Source organism: Carcharodon carcharias, chromosome 19 (genome assembly GCF_017639515.1).
Source record: "Carcharodon carcharias isolate sCarCar2 chromosome 19, sCarCar2.pri, whole genome shotgun sequence".
NCBI lineage: Eukaryota > Metazoa > Chordata > Chondrichthyes > Lamniformes > Lamnidae > Carcharodon > Carcharodon carcharias.
Window position 1 is genome coordinate 109,607,396 of NC_054485.1, and position 26,751 is coordinate 109,634,146.

Sequence of the window (26,751 nt, forward strand, 5' to 3'; positions counted from 1 at the left end):
CCAGCCTGCTCCCCATATCCCTTAATTCCCTGAGAAAGCAAAAACCTGTTTATCCCAGCCTAAAAAGTATTCAACAACAGAGCATTTGTGGCCTCTGGTGTAGAGAATTCCAAAGATTCAAAATCCTTTGAATGAAGTAATTTCTCCTCATCTCAGTCCTAAACAATCGGCCCTTTATCCTGAGACTGCGCACCCATGTTTTTGATGCCCCAACCAGTGGAAACAATCTCTCAGTGTCTACCTCATCAAGCCCCTTCAGAATTTTGTAGGTCCTCCTACCTCCTAATGGACTTCCTGTGGCATTACTCACTGTAAATTGGAAGCTAAGTTTTCTGTGTAGCCAAGATTTTTATCATCAGGGACCAAGCACATGAGTTTTGCCTGACAGGAGTGCCTGGCATAGGTTCAGTGTCCATGATTTTCCATCCATTAAGCTTCAATGGCAGAAAATTGTGGGCAGTTTGTACCCAAATTTAGCCATTGGTTCATCCAGTTGGAGAAGTTTTTGTCTGAGCACTGAAGGTGAGAATCTAAAACATACTGTTTAGAATGACAGGAGAGCTAGACTATGAAAATTACAATCTCGAAACCTTGTAAGAGGAAATGGTCCATTTGTCGGACAGAAGAGGTTTCAGATGTTGGGAGCAGTCAGTGCCTGGTAGAATTAGGGGTTGCTAAGATGTGTCTGTATTGTGCAGAAGGGTCTTGTCAGAGTCCAGCTGACCCAATATTAAAGAATTTGTAAGATCGGCCTGAATAGTTCTGCAGTTTCGATTTGACCTGTCATTGGAAACTTACTGACAGGCGTTCACAGCAATGCAGCTCCTAAAACATGGTTGGAACAAGGCACAGGGCTGCTCACTTTTCTAATGCTTTGTTAGATATTCGATTGTAGTTTCTGTACCAGAGGAGGCTTCCTGATAAATCACGATAGCTGTTTGTATGAAGGAATGCCTGAGCTTGGCTGCTAGAGTCAGTGCAGTGTTCACCATCCAGAGAATCTGTAAGTCGATGTGATGTACAATAAATACCCTCAGGAAATCTGTCTAACCAACACTGCGCTAAGGGAAAATTCACCAACCCCACCCTCCCATTGGGATAAATGCTTGAAGGGCAGATCAGCTGAAGAATCAATGCCATATTATTGTAGCCTGGTCTTGAATTGTATGAAGCTGAACATTTACTCCTAAATGCTTTAAGGCTGTTGTGTAAAGACAAGAACCACTAATGATGGGATGGGAGGGAACTCTCCGAGAATGCCACAAGGTTGTGGATACGTTGGGAGAGGTCAATCGGTAGGAACATGGTGGGTGAGGCAGTGTGGGTATCATTCCTCTGAGCCTCCTCCATACAAGACAGATGCAGCTTCCTAAGATATTCACAGATCCTAGCAATCTCTAATACTACCAAACAATGACTACTGCAAGCATTGGAACCTCCTTCTCAATCCTATTGGATGCCATAGCACCTTTTCTGTAGCTCCCCTTTCCTCTCCCCACTAACTCCTAGATCCTGGGACAGTCTCTAATTGCTCGCAGATCCCTCATCCCCAAGTGCAACAAGGCTCAGAGACTTCTTTCCCCAGTTCCCCAAAATCCTTGAACCACCCAGGACCTGTCACTATGCTCAAAGAATCCTCCCTGGAACCCCTTCCAAGTACAGCATCCAAAGACTGCATCCCAGTGCTGTCCCAGACACTCTCTTTAGTGCCCACCAAACCCAGTGATACCCTCAATGCCACTAAGTCAATGTCCCTGGTATTACTTGGCTGAAGCCTTGATCCTATAATAGCTCTGAATAACAATGAGCAAAACCCTAGATTTATTAATGAATAGATAACAAGAGTTTATGTAAAAGAATATCATTCCTGATCCAACAAGAGGCTTCCACTGACCTACAAAATAAAAAAGGATTTTGGAAAAACATTTTATTTGTCTGAATATCATACATCACATATTGTTGCATTCCTCAGGTTTACAATGGTTTGAACACTGAGCTCTCTTTTCAAACAATTTAAAACCAATCAGCATTATAATCATTTCTGAACAGTTATAAAAGTTGCTTAAATACGCTGATCACATTTCAAAAGTAATTGCTTGGTTGTCATGTGACTGGGATGGTCCCAGGAAAATAATAAGGACTAGTCCTCAAACCAATTCTCCCTCTGTCTATAATCAACACTCTTATCTCCCTATTTCCTTCCTCATTTTCCTCTCCTGCCTGAAGGTGCTGAATTTTGCTGGCGTGTATTTATATGAGCAGCCAGCATTAGACTCATGACCATTTCTCCTGTGTGAGCCTAGACATTAAGATGTGGTAGGTAAATCCATCATAGAATGTTTCATATCGTGTGTAGTCGTCAAACCTAATGTCCATACTATTCACTTTCTGCTGAGTCTCTTTGGAGAATCAGAACATTTGTGGAATGTTTTCCCCCAACATAAGCCAAGAAACAGGAAGAAATATTGAATTCATTGCAAACATTACAGTGAATCCCCCACCCTCTGGTGTGAATATATATAGAAAAAAAATTACTTCATTTAGCACTTTTCACAACCTCAAGATGTTCCAAAGCATTTTACTGCCAATTTGTGCACAGCAAGGTTCCACAAGTAGCAATCAATAATGAAGAGAATATAAAAGCAAAAAACTGCGGATGCTGGAAATCCAAAACAAAAATAAAAATAAAAAAGAAAAAAAAAGAATTGGTTCTGTTGAAAAGTCATACAGACTCGAAACGTTAACTGTGTTCCTCTCCACAGATGTTACCAGACCTGCTGAGTTTTTCCAGGTATTTTAATTTTTGTTATGAAGAGAATATACTTTAGTGGTGTTGTTTGAGAAATCCAGGACACTGGGGAGAAACCCTCTGCTCCTTTCCAAAATAATGCCATGAATATTTAATATTCACTCAAGAGGGTGGATGGGGCCTCAGTTAAACATCTCAAAAGCATGGCATCTCAGGCAGTGCAGCACTCCTCAGAACAGTATTGATTCCTCTCAAACCAAATGGCACACTTGGCCATGAGAGGAATTTCAGGATTAATTGTCACCAAATGAAAATTTCAACTTGGAGTTGACAAGAATGGTTGGTGAGAGAAGTGGAACTGCTAACACTCATACATCATAAGTTTCAAAATGAAGGCCTGCTTTTGGGAATGAGAGCTTGAAGCAGATTTCTTCAGACCATTTGTATTAAGTATCGAAGGAGGTTTCCTCAGTACAATCTGTAATAAGGGTGGAAGGAGCTTTCCTTATTTCAACCTGTAATAAGGATGGAAGGAGCTTTCCTTATTTCAATTTGTAATAAGTGTGGAAGGAGCTTTCCTCAGTACAATCTGTAATAAGTGTGGAAGGAGCTTTCCTCAGTACAATCTGTAATAAGTGTGGAAGGAGATTTCATCAGTACAATCTGTAATAAGTGTGGAAGGAGATTTCATCAGTGCAATCTATAATAAGTGTGGAAGGAAATTTCCTCAGTACAATCTGTAATAAGTGTGGAAGGAGATTTCATCAGTACAATCTATAATAAGCGTGGAAGGAGATTTCCTTAGTACAATCTGTAATAAGTGTGGAAGGAGATTTCATCAGTACAATCTATAATGAGTGTGGAAGGAGATTTCATCAGTACAATCTGTAATAAGTGTGGAAGGAGATTTCATCAGTACAATCTGTAATAAGTGTGGAAGGAGCTTTCCTCAGTACAATCTGTAATAAGTGTGGAAGGAGATTTCCTCAGTACAATCTGTAATAAGTGTGGAAGGAGATTTCATCAGTACAATCTGTAATAAGTGTGGAAGGAGATTTCCCCAGTACATCTTGGAATGGGTGTCGAAGGAGATTTGCTCATTACAATCTGTAATATATTTAACCTTCAAATGGTCCATGCTAACTCAAGACTTCTTTATTCCAGCCTGAAATATTCTCCCAAACTATTTCTTAAAGTTGCAAGGGATCAATTTTACAAAAGTTTGTTGTTTAAGTATTTATAATATTTATTAAAATATGAAGAAAACCATAGGGCATGGTAATTATGTCAAACTCTACATCATTTTTGAATATTAAGTTATGGGAAAGTTTTGGAAGATAACTTAAATAAAGATGGAAAGGGTCTGTTAGCAGTCAGATTGTTCCAGAAGTTACTTTCATAGTTTTCCAATATGTAAAGGTGGAACTCTGACAAATTCATTGCATTTATTTTGTAACTTTGATACCGATTTTGGACTAACTAACTGTGCTTTGAATATGTTCCTTAACCACAATCACAGTGACAATGGTTGTTAATTTTAGCCATCATATATAGGAATGGGTACACTGAGTTGCCTGTTTCTCTCATCCTTACAACTAATTACACAGTGTCCTGAAATCTGGATTCTCCAGTCGTGCTTAATGTGTACCTTTATTGATGAGGTGGAGCGGGACAAGTTGATGCAAGTTTCTTTCTAAACTTTTTGGTGTTAGTTCTTCTTATGGTTTATACATAAAGCATTTCTACATTTCCAAACAATTCTCACAGGGCTTCACAACACAATGGAGAAACTTTCCCATAGAGTGGACATGTTTAGTTTACACCAAGAGTAATCTTGGCTGTGCAGTAGGACTCTAACCCAAATCAAAAGATTGTTTATAAATTCCCATTCTGGGACCTGAGCACACAATCTAGGCTGACACTTCATTGCAGTAGCGAGGAAGCACTGCATTTTTGGAAATACCAGCTTTTAGATGAGATGATATGCCAAGGTTCCATGCAACTGTTCAAGTGAAAATAATAAATTCCATAGCACTATTTGAAGAACAGCAAGGGAGCTCACTTGGTGTTCTGGACAATATTTATTAAACTCTCAATTAACACCATTAAAAACAGATTAACTGGTCATTTGTGGGACCTTGGCGTACACAAATTGGCTGTCATAATTCCATCCATGGGAAGTGCTTTGCAATATTCTGTGGGACATATAAGATGCTTAATAAATAGAAGTGGATCCTCTACTTATAACTCAGAAAAAATATTTTAAGAATGAAGTAAATATGAAGTAAAGCTGTTAGGAAATTTCAATCCAATAATTAAATTGTATTAAGGCCTGTCATAGGATCTGTCCAATTGTTACAGTGGGTGGCACAGTGCAGTATTCTTCTTTTAAATCTGGGATCTGGATGTGATATCCGCAGCTAGATTAATGGATGCAAGTCTTCATCCTCTACTGGCTATCATGGTCCCCTATGGAACAAATTTGTGCCAACCCCTACCTAGTGTTAACGAGGCTATACAGTATAATATTACCAATGTAAGTCAGAGTGGTCAAAAGAATTGTATCTTTGGGAAACACAAGTGTGAATAAGCAGTGAGCTTTTTTGAGGTTGGGCCAGAGTCACCCACAATTTTCTGATTGTCTGTTTGCTCTTTCTGAGGTTTCTGTGGCAGCACAAGGTGTTGGAAAATTCTGCCCCGTGTACTTAAATCAAACATCAAACATTTTTCCAAGATAATCTCATACAGTGTATGTTCACTAAGATTCTTAAGAAGGTCAGTTTAACAGCCTTTGGATTAAAGCACAGTCATGTCATCAATGTGTATAATTAACTGATCTAACGGCTAAGTGTAAAGTAATTCATTAAACTTGTAACTACTCCAAAACAAACGTTCTTTGGTATTTGTGAATATTTCAATATTGAACTCTTACCAAGTTCTACGATAGATTTCCAAAGTTCTAGCTCTGAAAAAATACAAGAAGAAACATTGTTTTGAATATCAGAAACACTGGCTTCATTCATCAATAGCAAAATATTGCAGATGCTGGAAATCTGAGATAAAAATAAAAACCGCTGGAAATGCTCAGCAAGTCAGATGGTGCCTGTGGAGAGAGAAACAGTTGATGTCCTTTCATCAGAACTGGAAAAATAGACTTAACAGGTTGTAAGCAAATAGAGAGGCAGGGAAAGGCAGAGGGAGGAAAGAACAACATTTAAATGAGAATAACTGATGAGAATTAACAGAGTATAGATGCTTTAAGAATGTCTTTACCTCTCTTTTGGTGAAATGATATAAGGACCAGATCTTTATAGGATAAATAGATATGATGGAGTATTAGGAAATGGCCGGTGTGACACATGTATTGCCCATTTCAATCCTAACAGGTAAAGACTGTGGATAAATTCCAGATCCAAAGAGTCAAATGCACAGAGCTGATGTGATACACCTTGTAATTAACAAGGAAATAAGTAGCAAAATAGGTGAACAGCTGGTTAATATTTTTGGGAGTTTCAGGAATAAAAAGTATTAATGGGTAACCGCAATAATAATACTCATGAGAATTGTAAAGGGTTCACGTTTATTTCCCTGTTCTTTACATTATTATGAAACTATACTGAGGGCACTTTACTTGATGCCAGGTTATGAATACAGTGTAAGGCAATTATTTTTGTCAAAAATCTGAGTGATTTTAATGAAGATAAATGTAACAAAAAGCACACATCAATGGGAAACAAGAATAGATCTTATTTTACAGGTAAAAATTTACTTGCAAAGGTTGACAAGAGAAAGATGAAAGATGAAACAGGTCCATGAGAAACATACTCACAGAATATTGAATATGCAAACTAATGGTATTAAAGAGCTATTAAAATAAAATTATTTGAATTTCTACTCACCCAGCAATGGGAGTTGAGCTATTCCTCTGTTTTTCACTTCAATGTTCACTCCCTCATCACCACCCCCAGCACAAACATTTAATATTGAAATAAACCCAGGGAAAAATTTAATGCCCCCCCACCCCCCCCCAGCACATTTGAAGGGGTAGGGGTTGGTTTAAAATTACCCAATTTTTTGGGTAATTCCGTCATCTTCCCTTGACCTGCCCTCAATTTTATGGGATGCAGGTATAGTCCTGTTATCCTGAAATTCCACGGGACGGTTCTTGTTCCACCCTTAACGTTGATGGAAGATGGGCATAATCCCCATTGAAACGTGGCTTTTCTGCCATTTCTCCAGGGATTTCTCCAGGTTTCCATTGAGTTTATCGCAGGGGACAATGGGAATCCCCACAAAATTTCCAGGACTGTATCTATATATCTATATACATTGTTGTTTGTCACTGTTGCACTGAGAATGTACCTTCAATCCGTGGATTTTGTTTCACATTCCAATAAATCAAAGCAGAAATGGCCACAATTAGAAGACAAATACTGATGAGTAATGGCACCAGCCAATCAGGAACAGCGGGGAACATATCATCTGTGAAGTAAACACCAGTGAATTATATAATGATATTACTTACAACATATACCATGGAAATTGTTCTTTTAGAATATCCAGTAGTAGTAAAAGTTCATGAGGTGGAAAGCCCATGATTTTCCAGGCAGCCCCCTGCTGTAACTTCAGCAGGAGCCCTCTGGAACCGGCAGAAATTTACTAACAGACTTAAGTTTGTTCGACTTTATCATGGATGGAGCCTCTTCCCACTTCAATCACTGCCACTGATGTCTATTATTATTACAGCCTCTGTAAGAAAAGGGGCTCTTTGTTAAACGGTGGGACCTCCCCTAATGCTGCACATTTTAGTGGCATCAAAGGCTGGTGCATCACAACACATACAGGGACATGGCACCCTCTGAATCTTTGGGGCCTAAGTTTGTAAAATATGTTTGTCAGCAACTTGAAAGGCATTTCACCAAGCTGTAATCGAACATTGATGGATGCTAAACCAAAGAAAAAGATAATTAAGAAGGATGATCAAACCTTGTCCAAAATAATGGGAGTGGTGATACTGGGGTATTTCATTACCCAGATATTGATTTGGATAATGTTAACATAAAGGGGAAAGGAGGGGGAGGAATTTCTGAAATGTGATCAGGAAAACTTCCTTGTCCAGGGTGTATTCGGTCCAACCAGAAAGGAGGCCTTGCAGGATCTGGGGCTGGGGGATGAGGTGACCACATGGACCAAGCGTCTGTTGGGGAATCCTTGTGTAAAAGTGATTATTGTAACATAAGGTTTAGATTTGTAATGGAGTAGAGCACGAAACAAACTAAAGTGGAACTTCTAGGAAGAGGGTTAATTTAAAGGGATGAGAATGGATCTAGCTAGGATAAAATAGAATCAAAAATTGTCAGTAAAATCTCTAACAGAGCAATAGGGGATCTTTAAGGAGATTTTTTAGGTACAAGCCAGGTACATTCCAACAAGGGTGACAGGTAAGGGAACCAGAGCCAGCCTTGGATGATGAGGGATATAAAGAAGATTAAACAAAATTAAATATGATGTCAGGTGAATTCTTTAATTTAGAGCTATGCCAAATATATTAAGTTGAGAGAGAAAGTGATGAGGAAAATAAGACTGGCAAAGAGGGAATATGAGAATAAAATGTATTTTTTAAATTCATTCATGGGATGTGGTGCCACTGGCTAGGCCAGCATTTAATCCCCATCCCTAATTGTCCTTGAGAAGGTGGTGGCGAGCTGCCTTCTTGAACCGCTGCAGTCCATGTGGTGTAGGTACACCCACGGTGCTGTTAGGAGGGAGTTCCAGGATTTTGACCCAGTGATAGTGAAGGAACAACAATATATTTCCAAATCAGGATGGTGCGAGGCTGGGAGGGGAACTTCCAGCGGGTGCTGTTCCCATATATCTGCTGCGCTTGTCCTTCTAGATGGTAGTGGTCATGGGTTTGGAAAGTGCTGTCTAGGGAGCCTTAGTAAGTTCTTGCAGTAGTTAATACACACTACTGCCACTGTGCTGGTGGTGGCGAGAATGAATGCTTGTGGATGGAGTGCCAATCAAGCAGGCTGCTTTGCCCTGGATGGTGTCAAGCTTTTTGAGTGTTGGAGCTGCACTCATCCAGGCAAGTAGGGAGTATTCCACCACGCTCCTGACTTGTGCCTTGTAGATGGTGGACAGGCTTTGGAGGGTCAGTAGGTGAGTTACTCACCGCAGAATTTGTAACCTGTTAACATAAAAGGGAACGCAAAATCTTCGACTGCCATGTTAATAGTAAGCAGGTAGTAAGAAGTAGGGTTGAGCTGATTATGCTTAGAGGCGTATGGCAAGGCTACAATACTTAATTAATACTTTGTATTGGTGTTTACTAAGGAAGAGGAATCTAACAAGTATCGGTAGAAATGGTGATGGTAGTTGGAATGGATGGGGTGATAATTGATTGGAAGGATGTACTGGAAAGGTTGCTCCGAATGGATAAGTTTCCTGGCTCGGATGGCTTGCGTCCCAGTTTGCTGAAGGAAGTGAAGTCGGAGATCGTGGAAAGGTTTGCCTAAACTTCCAATCTTCCGAGATACAGGGAAAGTGGCAGAGGACTGGAGAGTGACAAATGTGACATCCTTATTCAAGAAAGGATGTAGCGTCAGTGCTAGGAACTGGAGGCTGATCAGTTTAACATTCATGGTGGGTAAGGTTTTAGAAACAATAGTCAGGAAAAGATTATCAGACACTTGGAAAGGTTTAGATTAATTAAAGAAAGCCAGAATGGTTTTGTAAAAGGAAGATTGTGTTTGACTAATGGTGATTGAATTTTTTGATGCAGCACCAGACAAGTTTAAAAAAGGAAAGGTAATGCATGTTGTCTATATCAATTTTAATAAAGTGTTTCACAAAACCCTTACATCCTTCCTAAAGCTTGGTGACCAGAACTGGATGCAGTATTCTTAGTTGTGACCTAATCAGAGCTTCATACAGACTCAGAATGACTTCCCTGCTTTTGTCCTCAATACCTTAGTTTGTGAAGCCCAAAATCCCACATTCTTTGTGAACTGCTCTCTCAATATGTCCTGCCACATAAAAAAGGCTTTTTAACAAACTTGACCCTCGTGGGATAGGAGTATCCGTCTCAGTTTGAAAACAGTAGCTAAAGGTCAGAAAACAGGGAGTTGCTATTTCACTCTGTTCACATAAGCCTGGATTACTGCTGCATGACTGATTTCACAGCCTTCCATTGTCACTGTAGAGTACTTGCCATTTCATAGTTTGATTGACAGCTATAAATGTTATTGACTCTGAAGTTGGGACTATGAATTCCTATGCTTGCTGTTAACAGCAATTGTGCAATTGAATGAAACGTTTGTTGTTATATGGTATTATGCAATTGAAAGAATATAAATGTAGTAAATACATTATTATGAATGAGAGTTTTATCCAACATCATGAATTCTGCAATAAAACTTAGAACTTTATTTTATCTCATCTCTGTCTGGATCCTGAGATCTGCCCATAGCTGATACTGGATGAGTTGGCATGATAATTATAACGGGAAAGGGTAGTGGCTGGGGGTCATGGGTTGGCATGAGTTGGTACTAAGTTGACATAGGGATATAAAGGGCTCCGGACATGAGCATAAGGACGAACGTTGGCCTGGAGGTAAGAGGTAAATTGAGGAGTGGGTACAGGGCATGGGGTGACATGGGTTGGGCATGGAGAGTGTGTGGGATGTGAGGGTGATGATTGGAGGGATGTTTTATGTTTATTCTTTTTCAAAAAACATTGGCATAGTGTCAGTGCACTGTGGTTCTGCCCAGCTCGCCTCTGACTCCAGCACATTTTTAAAAATCATTCCCAGGATGTGGGCTTCGCTGGCTGGGCTAGCATTTATTGCCCATGCCTAATTGCCCTTGAGAAGGTGGTGGGGAGCTGCCTTCTTGAACTGCTCCATGTGGTGTAGGTACACCCACAGTGCTGTTAGGATGGGAGTTCCAGGATTTTAACTCGGCAACAGTGATATGTTTCCAAGTCAGGGTGGTGAGTGACTTGGAGGGGAATTTCCAGGTGGTGGTGTTCCCATCCATTTGCTGCCCTTGTCCTTCTAGGTGGTAGTGGTCGTGGGTTTGGAGGTTGCCGCTTAAGGACCCTTGGGAAATTCCTGCAGTGCATCTTGTAGATGGTACACACTGCAGGTATTGTGCGTCGGTGGTGGAGGGAGTGAATGTTTGTGGATGTGGTGCCATTCAAGCAGGATTGCTTTGTCCTGGATGGTGTCCAGCTTCTTCAGTGTTGTGGGAGCTGCACTCATCCAGGCAAGTGGGGAGTATTCCATCTCACTCCTGACTTGTGCCTTGTAGATGGGGACAGGCTTTAGGGAGTCAGGAGATGAATTACTCAATGCACAATTCTTAGTCTCTGACCTGCTTTTGTAGCCACAGTTTTTATATGGCTAGTCCATCCTCCACACTTGTTCCTTGGTTGATGGGCCACATTCCCAGGGAATCCAGCCACTCCAGAATGAAAATTGAATGTCTGGGCAGCCATTGTTAACAGTTGAGTTTGCTGAGCCAGGAATTTTCCTGAATCTGTGCACCTGCACTTACAGACGAAAATCCAGGGCAAAGAAAAACTGTTCCCATTAACTGATGGTACAAGATGGTACAAGGGAACAATGATTTAAGTTTTTGGCAAACAATATGGCAGGGGGTTGTTGTGAGGAAGAATCTTTTTGGACACAGTGAATGGTGGTGAGCCACTTTGTTGAATACTGAGTGTCTTGCTTGGCCCTTTCAGAGGGTGTTAACTGTATATAAATTGGGTGCTTAATTATATTTTGATGGAGGACATTAACTGGTGATTCAACCATGTATAAATATATATGAGCAGGCTTAAACAGTGTTTTCTGGATTGGAGGTGCTTGATATATTGTACATGTCTCTGCAAATAAAAGCTTGTGAGTGTATAAAGACTAGGCTCCAGTTCTATCCTTCAGCACCTGGTTATCTAAGTTGTAACTAAGAGCAGCTAAGAGTCACCCATATTCCTGTGAAGCTGTAGTCATATATGGGTCAGACCGTGTAACAAGGGCAGGATTCCTTCCCTAAGAATATTAGTGATGGGTTTTTACAACAATCTGGTAATATCATAGTTACTATTTCTGATACTAGCCTTTTATTCCAGTTTTACTTCACAAATGGCATTTAAATTTATCTGCTGCCATGGTGGGATTTAAACGTATGTTGATGTTGTTATGCTGACAGAGTGTGAGGCAGCATTGCTGGGTAGATTGAGCAGGACAGGAAGGACATTAATGAGGTTCATCCCTGGTGAGCATGATAATGGGAAGATCAAAGTGAGGGAATTGGGCAGTTCCAGTTGTAACTTGAAGGAAGCAGCAGCAAATGCCTCATGAGTCCATCTGAGATTACCTCAGAGCGTAGTCATAGGCTTCTATAAGAGTCTTCAAATCTGGAATGATGGCAAGATAGTAGAAAGATAGAGGTGGAATAATGGTTTGGTGCAGAAATTGGGCGGGTGGATAGAAGTACCTGAGGGGGGAGATATTAAAGGTAGCATGACTGGGTGCAGGAAGGAGAGGAGACGGAAACGAAGGGCCCAGGAGGATACAAACGAGAGGAAGAAGTAATGGGCTCAGGTATGGGCAGAACCCAAAGGGTGCCATGTACTAAACAAATGATGCCTGAATGTTTATACTTCGGTATTTGGGGCAGCCAGAATTCTCACCCCACTACCCTCTGACAGTGATCCAGAATCATAATGCTTTCATAAATAAATGTGTTTACTATAGGTAGATATAAATCAATTATCAATTACAGTACAATACTATACATTTTGTGTTCACATTTTGGGGACCATTCAAATGCAATTTTTGTTGCTTTGAATTTGCAAGAATCAATCAAAAGTTTGAAGGAGTTTGAGAGTCCTGGTCTGTGTCAACACGAGTGGGGAAACGACACAAACTTTTAATAATGTTAGAGAGACTGAAAAATGATCAAATTAAGTGTTCAGAGTTTGTCAGTGTCAACATAAATGATAAATTTCTTATTTAGACTTTACTGGAAGCAGAATTTCAACATAAACAGGTTTGATGTGAGTATGATATTGTATATTGACACCTCCTGGACTATCGTAGCAAGGCATCTTGGGGACAGTTAAATTTATGCTTTGATTTATGGAGTTTAAATCACCTTTTCCTTTATTGATCAAATGTTTTAATTTACAAACCTGATATCCTGACAGTTACATCTTGCTCTGTATTTAATTGCCCATTCCGTATACGACACGTGAGCTTGTTTTTTGATTCTCTTGTTATTACAATGTTTCTCTGGACATTGACAAGACCTTTAGAATCCTTCTGGTATTGTGCTTCAGACTGTATTAAATTATGTCCATCCTCATTAATCCACTGTATCACCGGTTCAGGGAACCATCCATTGGATTTACACACAAGCTCGATTCCATTTTTAACATATCCCTTCATCTGAATCCAGGGCTCACACCCAAAGCCTGCAATCAACAATGAACAGATTCAGAAATGGCGATTGTTAGGAGCAAAAATACAAACTTTTATTGATATAGCACCATTAATGTACATCCCAAGAACACTTCCTGTGGCCAATGTGAAATATTCATTTAATATTATTGATATCTAAATACAGCATTGTGATAACATGATTTCAATGGGATTATGATCTAAATTTGGTCCCAAAATATGTTGTTACAGACAGTGACAATTAATGTAAGTCAGATATCAGTTGTTCAGACTAATTAACTCCAACTGATATGAGGTAGTGGAGGGCACCTGATCCCCATGGAATTGGACCTGAGACAGGCTTAACTCAAGAGGAGAGGAAGGGAGAAAATTGGAATGATGATAAAATCCATGTGTTGCTGACCCATTACATAGAAGCATGGGGGAAGGTGATACTTTTAGACACTTGAGCAAAATTCTGGTAATACCAATGGATTTTCAAAATTCTGTCTGTCATGCTCACACTGTTATGATCCCATACCAAGCCCTTTGCAGAACACCTGCGGTCTGTCCGCAAGAATGACCCAAACCTCCGTGTCGCTTGCCATTTTAACACTCCACCCTGCTCTCTTACCCACATGTCTGTCCTTGGCCTGCTGCATTGTTCCAGTGAAGCCCAACGCAAACTGGAGGAACAGCACCTCATCTTCCGACTAGGCACTTTACAGCCTTCCGCTCTGAATATTGAATTCAACAACTTTAGGTCTTGAGCTCCCTCCTCCATCCCCACCCCCTTTCTGTTTCTTCCCCCTTCCTTTTGTTTCTTTTTCCAATAATTTATATAGATTTTTCTCTTCCCACCTATTTCCATTATTTTTAAGTCTTTTATGCCCCCCCATCCCCACTAGAGCTATACCTTGAGTGCCCTACCATCCATTCTTAATTAGCACATTCGTTTTGATAATATCACCAACTTCAACACCTCTGTGTTCTTTTGTTCCTTTGTCTGTGACATCTTTTGATGATCTGCTCCTATCACTGCTTGCTTGTCCCTACAATAACACCCACCCCCTCCACTTCTCTCCGCACCCTCCCCCCCACCCCACCTTAAACCAGCTTATATTTCACCCCTCTCATTGTAAAGAAAAATCAGTTCTGTTGAAGGGTCATGAGGACCCGAAACGTCAACTCTTTTCTTCTCCGCCGATGCTGCCAGACCTGTTGAATTTTTCCAGGTAATTTTGTTTTTGTTTCGGATTTCCAGCATCTGCATTTTTTTGTTTTTATCCCTGAGGATGAGGTACTTACATATTAGAGTCAAGCACTTGCCCACTCATCAGACTTCTCTTCTTGGGGTATTAACCGGGTATTTTTTTTTGCAAAAGTATACTTTATTCATAAATCTTGAAAAACATTTCGAACCATTTCAAAATCACCATTACAAAAATACAATCAGGTTCAACTTTTACAACATGAATCACAAGGTGTATCAGTACAAACAATGAATATTACAATAATTGGCAGACAATCATTTTAAGCTGTACAGCCTGAGGGGCTCTTTACAGTTCCCAGCCCCCCAGTGCACTGTGGCAGAAAGGTCTTAGGCAGCGACCCTTCCCAATTGCGCCTTTGTGGCGGCTGCCCCAAGCTTAACTGTGTCCCTCAGCACGTAGTCCTGGACCTTGGAATGTGCCAGTCTGCAACACTCGGTCAGGGACAACTCTTTGCGCTGGAAAACCAACAAGTTTCGGGCAGACCAAAGAGCGTCTTTCACCGAGTTGATGATCCTCCAGCTGCAGTTGATGTTTGTCTCGGTGTGTGTCCCTGGGAACAGCTCGTAGAGCCACAGGGTCCTCTGTCACAGAACTGCTCGGGATGAACATAGACAGAAACTACTGCATCTCTCTCCAGACCTTCTTCTCAAAGACACAATCTACAAGGAGGTGAACAACGGTCTCTTCCCCACCACAGCCACCTCGAGGGCAACGTGCAGAGGAGGTGAGACTCCTGGCATGTAGGAAGGATCTTACAGGGAGGGCCTTTCTCACCACCAGCCAAGCTACGTCTTGGTGTTTGTTGGAAAGTTCTGGCGATGAGGCATTCTGCCAAATGACTTTGTCAGTCTGCTCAGGGAACCATCCCACAGGATCCACCCTCTCCTTTTCCCTCAGGGCCTTTAAGACGTTACGTACCGGCCACTGCCTGACGGACTTGTGGTCAAAGGTGTTTCTCTGCATAAATTTTCCCACGAAGGACAGGTGGTATGGCACGGTCCAACTACTTGGAGTGTTCCACGGCAGCGTGGCCAGACCCATCCTTCGCAACACCGGGGACAGGTAGAACCTCAGCATGTAGTGGCACTTGGTGTTTGCATACTGAGGGTCTACGCACCGCTTGATGCAGCCGCACACAAAAGTGGCCATCAGTATGAGGGCGATGTTGGACAAGTTTTTTCCCCCTTTATCTAGAGGCTTGTACATCGTGTCCCTGTGGACACGATCCATTTTCGACCTCCAGATAAAGCAGAAGATGGCTCAGGTGATCGCCACCACACAGGAGTGTGGAATGGGCCAGACCTGCGCCATGTACAGCAACAGCGAGAGTGCCTCACACCTGATGACCAGGTTCTTCGCAAAGACACAATCTACAAGGAGGTGAACAACGGTCTCTTCCCCACCACAGCCACCTCGAGGGCAACGTGCAGAGGAGGTGAGACTCCTGGCATGTAGGAAGGATCTTACAGGGAGGGCCTTTCTCACCACCAGCCAAGCTACATCTTGGTGTTTGTTGGAAAGTTCTGGCGATGAGGCGTTCTGCCAAATGACTTTGTCAGTCTGCTCAGGGAACCATCCCACAGGATCCACCCTCTCCTTTTCTCTCAGGGCGTCTAAGACGTTACGTGCCGACCACTGCCTGATGGACTTGTGGTTGAAGGTGTTTCTCTGCATAAATTTTCCCACGAGGGACAGGTGGTACGGCACGGTCCAACTACTTGGAGCGTTCCGTGGCAGCGTGGCCAGACCCATCCTTCGCAACACCGGGGACAGGTAGAACCTCAGCATGTAGTGACACTTGGTGTTTGCATACTGAGGGTCTACGCACCACTTGATGCAGCCACACACAAAAGTGGCCATCAGTATGAGGGCGATGTTGGGCACGTTTTCTCCCCCTTTATCTAGAGGCTTGTACATCGTGTCCCTGCGGACACGATCCATTTTCCACCTCCAGATAAAGCAGAAGATGGCTCGGGTGATCGCCACCACACAGGAGTGTGGAATGAGCCAGACCTGCGCCACGTACAGCAACAGCGAGAGTGCCTTACACCTGATGACCAGGTTCTTACCCGCAATGGAGAGGGAGCGTCGCTCCCACATGCCTAGTTTCCTTTTCACCATAGACACTCGCTCCTTCCAGTTTCTAACGCGTGCCCTGGTCCCTCCGAACCATATCCCCAGCACCTTCAGGCCATCAGCCCTGACAGTGAAGGGTACAAAGGATCGGTCAGCCCATTTCCCACAGAACATGGCCTCGCTCTTCCCACGATTTACCTTGGCTCCCGAGGCCAGTTCGAACTGGTCGCAGATGTGGATAAGTCTGTGCACCGACAGCGGATCCGAGCAGAAGACGGCGACATCGTCCATGTACAGGGAGACTTTGATCTGAGTGCCTCCACTACCTGGGATCATCACTCCTCTTATGCCCGGATCCTTCCTGATGGACTCAGCAAAGGGTTCTATGCAACACACGAAAAGAACAGGCGAGAGAGGCCAGCCCTGCCTGACTCCAGATTTAATAGGAAAGCTATCTGATTCCCACCCATTGATTGAGACTGCACTACTGATGTTAGTGTAGAGCAGTTGGATCCAATTGCGAATTCCCTCCCCAAACCCCATTTTGGAGAGCACATCCACCATGTATATGTGCGATATTCTGTCAAAGGCCTTCTCCTGATCCAGGCTGATGAGGCAGGTATCCATACCCCTGTCCAGTACATAGGCAATCGTATCCCTGAGCAGCGCGAGGCTGTCAGAGATCTTCCTGCCCGGCAAAGTACAGGTCTGGTCAGGGTGAATCACCAATTCCAGAGCGGATTTGACCTGATTGGCGATGACCTTGGACAGAATTTTATAGTCCACATTCAACAGTGAAATGGGTCGCCAATTTCTAATTTCCTCCCTTTCCCCTTTGTGCTTGTAGATGAGGGTGATAATGCCTTTCCTCATGGATTCTGACATACTGCCGGCCAGGAGCATACTCTCGTACACTTCTAGCAGGTCTGGGCCGATCCAGTCCCACAGAGCCGAATGCAACTCCGCCGGCAAGCCATCGCTTCCAGAAGTTTTACTCTTCTCGAAGGACTCAAGGGCCTCAGTCAGTTCGCCAGGAGTTAGCACTTTGTCCAGACTCTCCCGCGTACTGTCGTCTAAGACCTCCGTGATAGAGGACAGGAAGGACAGGGAGGCCGTGCTGTCTGTGGGCTTCACGTCATATAATCCGGCATAGAAGGATTTGCTGATCCTCAAAATGTCAGACTGTGATGACTTTACTGAGCCATCTTCTTCCTTCAGGCTGCTGATCACAGAGCTCTCTCTGTGTATCTTTTGGAAGAAGAAACGTGAGCATTTCTCGTCCTGCTCCACGGAGCGGACTCTGGAACGCAAAATGATCTTGGAGGCCTCCGAGGCAAAGAGCGAGGCTTGCTGGCTCTTCACCTCTTGCAGTTCCTCCTTGACATCGACCCCCATCGACCGCAGCCAGAGCAGATTCTGCATGTTTTTCTGGAGTCGGGACATTTCCCTCTGTTCCTTTCTAGCTTTCTGTGTGCCTTTGAGGACAAAAAACCTCTTGATGTTTCCCTTGATCACTTCCCACCAGTGTGTCAGTGACTCAAAGTGGGGTTTCATTGTTCTCCAACCTTTGTAATCCCTCTTGAGCTCCTCAATGTTCTCTGGGGTCAGCAGCTTCACGTTTAGCTTCCATGCCCCCCTGCCAACCCTCTGGTCCTTCTCTAAGTGACAGTCAGCCAGTAGGAGGCAGTGGTCAGAGAAGAACACCGGCTTGACGTCGGTGGATCTGACTGTGAACGCAAGGGACACAAACAGGAAATCTATCCTGGAACAGACGGACCCGTCAGGCCGCGACCAGGTGTATCTACGCTGCGCTCCATCTGCAGGGTTGCTGAAGACGTCGTGCAGCTTGGCATCCTTTACTGTTTCCATCAGGGATCTGGACGTAGCGTCCAATCTGCTTTCGGCCCTGCCGGATCGTCCAGCCGCATCGATGATGCAGTTGTTGTCACCGCCCAGAATGACCGGCCTGGAGGTTGCCAGCAGCAGTGGGAGCTGCTGAAAAACCTCCAGCCGCTCAGCCCCTTGTGACGGGGCATAGACATTAATTAGCCGGAGTGGAGCATTCTTGTACATTACGTCTGCTACGAGGAGGCGCCCGCCCACCACCTCCTTAACCTGGCAGACGGTGAAGCTGCCTCCCCGCAGCAGAATCCCCAGGCCGGAGGAACGAGAGTCGTTTCCTCCCTACCAGATCGATGGCCCATGGGACCACCATCGTGACCATTGCCTGTAGGAGCTGAGGTGCAGTATCGCACACTCCTGCAGAAACAACAGGTCAGCTTTGACCTTGGCAAGGTAGTCCAAGATCGCAACACATCGCGTAGTAGATTTAATGCTACGCACATTTATGGATACAATCTTTACACCCATTTTAAAGCAGTTAGTCGCTTACCAAACCTGTTGTCTCTGAGAGTTCCAGACCATTGGTCTGCTCCTTCATGCCCGTAATGTGCTCAAATTGCCTCACTTTGGATGGGCTGAGGAAAGCGTCCTGAACCTCCCCATTGGCCGTGTTCTGCTCGGGTGGCATCTGGGGGTCCGTGCAGAGAGTGGGGTTTGAAATGTCCTCTGTTGGAGAAGCTTCTCCAATCCTCTCCCCCTCTGGGGCGTTGCTGCTCCCGGCTTCCCGGAGCTGGGGTGCGCTGAGCGCCTCACTGTTCCCAGATTCCTGGGGTTGTGGTGCACTGGCCTCTTCAGGTTGTAGGCAAAGTTGGAGCGCGCAGGTTTCCTCATTGTCTGCAATGTTCTGGAGCTCGGGTGTCTCATCCTCCAACTCCCTAGTGTTTTGCCGCTTCTTCTGTTGGCGCCGCCCTGGCTCTTCTTCGTCCGAAAAGCTGCTGCTCTTGTTATCCATGTCGAATAGGAGACGCCTCTTGACTCTTGTCTGGGAAGTGGCTTGGTTTCTTTTTAGCCCCTTCTTCCTTTTGTCTCTCTTCACCAGCTGCCACTCCCCCTGCTGCTTTCCCACTGCTGCCTCCTCCTCCTCCGTTGATTCGCTCTCCTGAGGAGTGGGAGGTTCAGGGGGCCGTGCTGTCGGTTGGCCGTCTGTTGCCCCAATCTTTTCCTCCACCTTGTCTCTCTCTGTGTCCTCCTTTGTCCCGTTGTTCTCCCTGGGGTCCTTGGTAGTTGGAGTGACACGAGGCATTTCTTTTGCTTCCCCCTCGTTGGATTTGGCTGCCTGTGCATAAGTACGGCAACGTTTGGGGCAGGTCTTGTAGAGGTGACTTGCCTCGCCACACAGGTTGCAGCACTTTGCCTGTTTACAGTCTTTTGTCTGGTGCCCTTCCTGTTTGCAGTTCTTGCAGAGGACGGCGCTGCAGTTGGCCGCCACATGACCAGACTTGCCGCATGAGCGACAAAGTTTGGGTTGCCCAGCGTAGACAAGGTTGCCACAGCTTCCCCCGATAGCAAATCTGGAACGGGGGTGGAAGACGGCTCCCTTACCGTCAGTCTTGAGCGTTACCTTAACCTGGCGTTTACATGTCCAGATTCCCAAATTATCTTTAACCTCAGTGCAGCTCCCAACCTTATCGAAGTACCTGGTAAGGAAGGTGAGCACGTCAGCGACAGGGACGTAGGGGTTGTACAGATGCACCGTCGCAACCCGTTCTCGTTGCAACGGCAGAGCAAAGAGCGGCTCCACCGTCAGGATCTTCATTTCTGGCAGGTCTTTCTTTTCCTCAAATACCTTCAGGGGTTTGACACAAGCCGCCACTTGCTTGAAGGTCACATCAAAGAAACCAGCGCTAGGGAAATCCTGTAGGCAGTAGATCTCCATAGCCTCGAAACCACACAGCTTGAATAGGATCCTCTTGGTGAAGAAGGTCCTATCCATTCCTGTTCCTTGCTCACTGCCCTTCACCATGATTCGGATGGTGTTAGGTACCCCATGGTAAGGAGTTCGACTGGTTATAGCCATTGCTCTTTCCCTGGCAGAAACGCGATGAAGGTCTCTCCCCTGCCAGTTAAGTATCAACGGGGTATGTTCTAATTAGTGGCATTGACGGAATCCCACCAAAATTTGATTTTTCACCAGCATTGGCAATGATGGGATTAATTAATGATCTCATAGTGAAGGTGCCACTAGGTAGCAGCAACCATAATATGCTTGAATTTTATATTCAGTCTGAGAGAGAGAGGAGAGGGTCCAAGGCTATGTTTTTAAACTTAAATAAGGGCAATTATGAGGGCATGAAAGCAGAGCTGGCTAAAGTGAATTGGAAAATTAGATTAAGGGGTGGGTCAATAGAGATACAGTGGCAAACATTTAAGGGGATACATCGGAATACTCAGAATAGATACATTCCAACAAGTAAGAAAAAGTCCAAGGGAAGGACACCATCTGTGGTTAACTGGAAAGGTTAAATATGGTATCAAACTTAATGAAAAAGTATATAACTGTGCAAAGGTCAGAAGTTTAGACAGAATATAAGGAACAGCAAAGGATGACTAAAAGATTAATAAGGAAGGAAAAGTTAGAGTACGGGAGAAAGTGAGCCAGAAATGTAAAAACAGTTAGTAAGAGTTTCTATAAATATTTTAAAAAGAAACAAATTAACAAAGTGAGCGTTTATCCTGTAGAAAGTGAGCCTGGAAAATTGATTATCGAAAACAAGGAAACGGCAGATGAATTGAAGAGGCATTTTGCCTCAGTCTTCACTTTAGAGGATATAAGTAACATCATAGAAGCAGCTATAAATCATGAAATGGAAGGGAGGGATTGAACTCAGGAAAATTACAATCACCAGAGAAGTGGTACTAAGTAAGTTGTTGGAGCTGTGGGGTGACAAGTGCCCAGATCCTGATGGACTTCATCTTAGGGTCTTAAAATAAGTGGCTAGTAAGATAGTTGATAAATTGTTTTTAATTTTCCAAAACTCTCTAGATGCGGGAAAGGTCCTATTAGATTGGAAGATAGCAAATGTAACTCCATTATTCAAAAGAGAAAGGAGATAGAAAGCAGGAAACGACAGACCACGTAGCTTAACTTCTGTCACAGGGAAATGTTAGAAGCTATTATTAAAGAAGCTATAGCAGGGCACTTGTATAAGCTCAAGATCATCAGGCAGAGTCAACATGGTTTTGTGAAAGGGAAATCATGTTTCACCAAATTATTGGAGTTCGTTGAGGCAGCAACATGTGTTGTGGATAAAGGGGAACTGAAGGATGTACTGTACTTAGATTTCCAGAAGGCATTTGATAAAGCGCCACATCAAAAGTTATTGTGGACGATAAAAGCTCATGCTTTAGGGGGGTAACATATTGGCATGCATGGAAGATTAGCTGGCTAACAGGAAGCAGGGAGTAGGCATAAATGGATCTTTTTCAGGTTGCAAGATGTAACAAGTGTCACAGGGATCAGAGCTAGGACCTCAACACTTTACAATCTATATAAATGATTTGGATGAAGGGATGGTTGGAACGGCCGCCAAATTTGCTGATGACACAAAGTTAGGTAGGAAAGTAAGTTGTGAAGAGGACATAAGGAGGCTACAAAAAGATATAGAAAGGTTAAGTGAGTGGGCAAAGATCTTGCAAATGGAGTATAATGTGGGAAAATGTGAAATGGTCCATTTTGGCAGGAAGAATAAAAGAGAACCATATTATCTAAATGGTGAGAGATTGCTGAGCTCCAAGATGCAGAGGGATCTGGGTGTCTTAGTGCATGAATCGCAAAAAGCTAGTATGCAGGTACAGCAAGTAATTAGGAAAACTAATAGAATGCTATAATTTATTGAGAGGGGAATTGAATACAAAAGTAGGGAGGTAATGCTTCAGTTATACAGGGCGCATCTGGAGCACTGCATATGTATTGGTCACTTTATTTAAGGAAGGATGTAAATGCGTTGAAAGCAATTCAGAGGTTTACCAGACTAATACCTGGAATGGATGGGTTGTATAGAGGATAACATATTGGCATGGATAGAAGATTAGCTGGCCAACAGGAAGCAGGAAATGGGCATAAATGGGTCTTTTTCAGGTTTGCAAGATGTAATGAGTGGCTGCACAAACTAGGCTTGTATCTGCTGGGGTTTAGAAGATAAGAGGTGACTTGATTGAAACATATAAGATCCTGAGGGGACTTGTCAGGGTGGATGTAGAGAGAATATTTCCTCTTGTGGGATATTCGAGAACTCTTTAAAAATAAGGGGTTGCCCATTTAAAACAGAGATGAGGTAAATTATTTTTTTCTCTCAGAGAGTTGTGACTCTTTGGAACCCTCTTCCTCAAAAGGTGATGGAAGCAGCATCTTTGAATATTTTTAAGGCGGAGGTGGATAGATTCTTGGTAAGCAAGGGGGTGATAGGTTATCGAGGTTAGGCGGAATGCAGATTTGAGGTTAATATCAGATCAGCCATGATCTTATTAAATGGCGGACCAGGCTCGAGGGGTCGAATGGCCTTCTCCTGCTCCTTGTTCGTATGTTTGTGAGACATATTTTGTAAAGGAAACTGAATGGCACAGAAATATAGACACAAATTATCGGCAGTATAGTTTTGGTACATTTTGCCAACTTATTGGTGCCTGATATTATTTAAATGTTCTTATAAATAAATGTTATTTTATTTCTTTAAAATGTTGTTGAGCTCCCAGGGGCTGCCTGTCTCTGAAGATTCTGGGGGCATCCATTTCTTACAGCACCAGCTGCCATTTCTCAGAACTACACTCCCCATGGTGATCACCCAGACACAGACAGGGATCCTGAATAACATTTGATTGGAAATGGCACCAGGGTTAGCAGTGGTTCAGTCAGACAGCACAAGACACATTCTACCAGGATTCAACTACAGTGAAAACTCCTGACTGTCATCTCAATTCACCACATGAAAAGACATTAAAAAGATAAAAAATGAGCTAAGAGTGAATTGGTTTCCAAAAAGCACAGCCCAAAACTTCCAATGTGAGGAACCATGAAATCCGATCTGAAGCCTGTGTTGCACACTGGGACTCTGTGGAAGCCCTGACACACACACGTGCTATAATTGCCAAGGGGGAAGGCCTTGTGGTGCAGTGGGAGTGTCCTTATGGCTAAACCAGGTTAGGGAATCTCAAATGGGGCAGGGGCACCGTCTCAGGGTAAGGGGCTAATCATTTGGGGCAGAGGTGAGGAGAAATTACTTCGCTCAAAGGGTTGTGAATTTTTGGAATTCTCTAACCCAAAGGGTTGTGGATGCTCCATCGTTGAATATATTTAAGGCTGAAACAGACAGATCCAACATTATTCTTCTGCGCTGATTTAAATTACTTGAAGAAAGGAATTAAATCAGAAATAGAAAATGAATGTTATCACCAGTGTGTTCTTTTAATTAATCCATAGTAAACAAACATCCTTCATTTGAACATCCTTTAGTTTCTGTTTTTCTGATTATTTTCTTCAACAAGCCAGTGCTGATAATGAATTCCTCATGAAATTTACTATTTTATGATCAGCTGTTACTACAGGACAAATCTCATGATCCCGAGAATGTTATTGTCCCATCACACATCTCGCTTTCGAGTGTAGCTTCACACTTGGAGTTTGGGCATGTAGAATTATTAATTAAATCAAAATCTAGACCAACTGCTAAATAAACCTACTTTTGAACTATTTGTAATTTAAACAATGGTTTAAAAAGGCAAACATATTACTTCTCCAAATTTATTAATATGCAAGTGGAGATTTACTAACCTACAACTTCCAGCGTAAGTGTAAATGTTTCAGATTTGGTTTTGTCATCAACGAAACATGTATATCCTCCTTCATCAAAAACTGTTGTGTTCTTTATTCGAAGAGAAATGTTTCCTTTGGTCAGTTCATCTTTAAACAGTTCCGTCCTTCCTCTGTAATCCCTGTGTTGAGCAACAATGTCATCTTTTCCATTCCTGTACACATGTACTGGTGAATCAAGACCTGATTTAAGCCATTTCACCACCATGTTCCTGACGGATATATCTGGTACAAGCTGACATTCCAATAGAGCATCTTCACCTGCTGTAGCTACAACTGGATCATCAGGTCCTAGTACGAGGAATTTACCTAAAGAACAGTAACATTTAAAAATAAAATTGATTATTCACGTAATCCACAGAAGGAAAAATACTTTTAAGGTGGGCAATCACTCAACTGAGACTCCCAGACCCACAGGCTGTCCTGCAAACATGGGAAAAAAGTGTTCTTACAAGGACGTGAGACAAAGAATCCAAATAAGGGGCAATTCCTTAAAATACAGGACAGTTGGTCACCCTGTCATCAACATGTCTGCCAGATAGGAGAATACTGAGGAATTAGAGTTGACACCTCCAATAACACGGCGCTGGCTGACAAAATCAACCATTGCCTGGCAACAGTAAGCTCAGCATTTGGCAGGCTCACTCACAGCTTCATGATGGGAAAATTCTGCCCTAAGTGCAGTGGCAGGTGGTTTCGGCAGTGCCCAGCCCACTGTCCGGAATTGCGGCAACTCGCATCCGATTCTGCGCTTGGAGGCTCGATAATTGTGCAGAGACATGTATCGGTCCAAGTTACCTGGCCAGTCAGGAGTTGATTCGGCCGCCTGCTGTCAGTTAGCGGGTTCGTAGGTTCAGGCGCCAATTTTAAAGGCCAATCCAGTACACAATTCACTCGCTCCAGCCCAACCCAGATGTCCGGCAGCCAGAAGAGGAAGGCCGAGAGACTGAGGAGGGAGTTAGCACCGCTTCACACATCAGGACCTCCAGGCCTTGGTCAGAGAGGTGCAGGTGCACAGGCAAGTCCTGTATCCCAGGGATGGCTGCAGGAAGCACAGCAACCTCACCTATCCAGCATGGGAGGCCAATGCAGAGCAGGTCAGTGCAGCTGGCAACTGCGCCTGAAATGCTACCCAGTGCAGAAAGAGGATGAATGATCTCATCTGCTCTACCAGGGTAAGTCATCCTTCAATTCCCTCCAATATCAAACTCTCATCATGGCATCATACACTCAAACGGTCACTCTCCTTAGGGATCTCACCCAGCCATTAGCAAGCGACACATATCAACACTCATTCTCTCACTGAGACCTTCACATCACCACCATCCCATCATGTTGCTCACACTCCATCCTCTGGCTCTCTGGGGAAGGCTCACCACTAACATAGGGGACAAGCATCTCACCCAACCTTTCTCCATCCCTTCTCATCACATGCCTTTCTTTCTTCTTCATACAGGGCCAAGCTGGCACACAACAGGCGCGAGAGAGCGCAGACCCGGAGAGGGACGGCTGACATCAGAGCCCTCACTGAGTTTAAGGAGGCTGCAGCTGAGTTGGCTGGGGAGGACAGGGATCATGCCAGTGGGGAAGGGGAGATTGGCCTCTCCAACTAACCTAGTACAAATCGCAGCTCCTCCACGTCATCAGATCCTGACATTTACAGTCAGTCACGTGCAGTCTTATCCAGCTCATGCTCTGTGACTGAAACTCTATTTTCTAGACACCAGCAGATCAAGGCCCCCAGGCCAGTCCAGCACCAGTGCAAGACCCCAGACTTCATCCGAACAGGAAGCTCCGGAAGAACTGTTGTGGCATTCACACACACCCTCCACCAGCTCAGAGACACACACATGACAGGGGGGCACAGATAGAGAATAGGCTCAGGCTTACTTTCTGGGAAACACCTCACCGTCACCCCACAGCAGGCAGAGGCAGGGACAGCCCAGGTCCCCGGCCCTTGGAGGGCTGAAGACCAGCCACCCCCTCGGCCCAAGTCAGACGATGAGCCTCTGGGAGGGGCTGCCAAATGCCAAGGATGCAACAACAGGCAGCGGAACATCAGGCAGAGATTCAGCAGTCACTCAGCAGATGAGAGTGAACAATGAACGAGTTTGTCTGATGTCATGGCTCTGACATGCAAGCAGCTTGAGCTCACCATGGGAAGGCTGGCAACCACCATGGAGACCTTGGTCCAGCAGCTCTTGACAGATCTGGGCTTGGCCCTGCGCTCCATGGCCACACACCCTGGTGGACACCATCAAGATGTAGGTAACATGGGGATGAGACACCTTGACCCTGCTCCAGGTGCACCATCTTCTGCAGGAGTCAGGGCGGGGCCCTCGGGCACCCACAGCGAGGGTGAGAGTCAGTCGGACACCCGAGGGGGCCTCCTCTCAAGACACTCGAAGGGTATGCATCTGCTCACAGCCCCCTGTGACCCCAGCCGCTCCAGTTTCTCAGGCCGCTGAGGGTACTTCTGCCCCTAAGCAGGTGACCC

The 26,751-nt window shown here is 44.0% G+C and overlaps 1 protein-coding gene across 5 annotated transcripts in view; it reads right to left on the reverse strand.

The window, feature by feature from the left end:
• Nucleotides 1-26,751, reverse strand: part of LOC121291814 (zinc-binding protein A33-like) — a 129,944-nt gene that overhangs the window by 65,348 nt on the left and 37,845 nt on the right. For 4 of the 5 annotated variants that reach the window (XM_041213403.1, XM_041213405.1, XM_041213399.1 and 1 more), the window contains exons 3-7: nt 24,216-24,563; nt 12,950-13,231; nt 7,112-7,231; nt 5,682-5,714; nt 1,868-1,894 (exon numbers count right to left, since the gene is read on the reverse strand). In XM_041213403.1, the coding sequence (XP_041069337.1) occupies nt 1,868-1,894; nt 5,682-5,714; nt 7,112-7,231; nt 12,950-13,231; nt 24,216-24,563 (810 nt within the window). The remainder of the gene's footprint in view (nt 1-1,867; nt 1,895-5,681; nt 5,715-7,111; nt 7,232-12,949; nt 13,232-24,215; nt 24,564-26,751) is intronic. The other variant, XM_041213401.1, reaches the window with a different exon arrangement.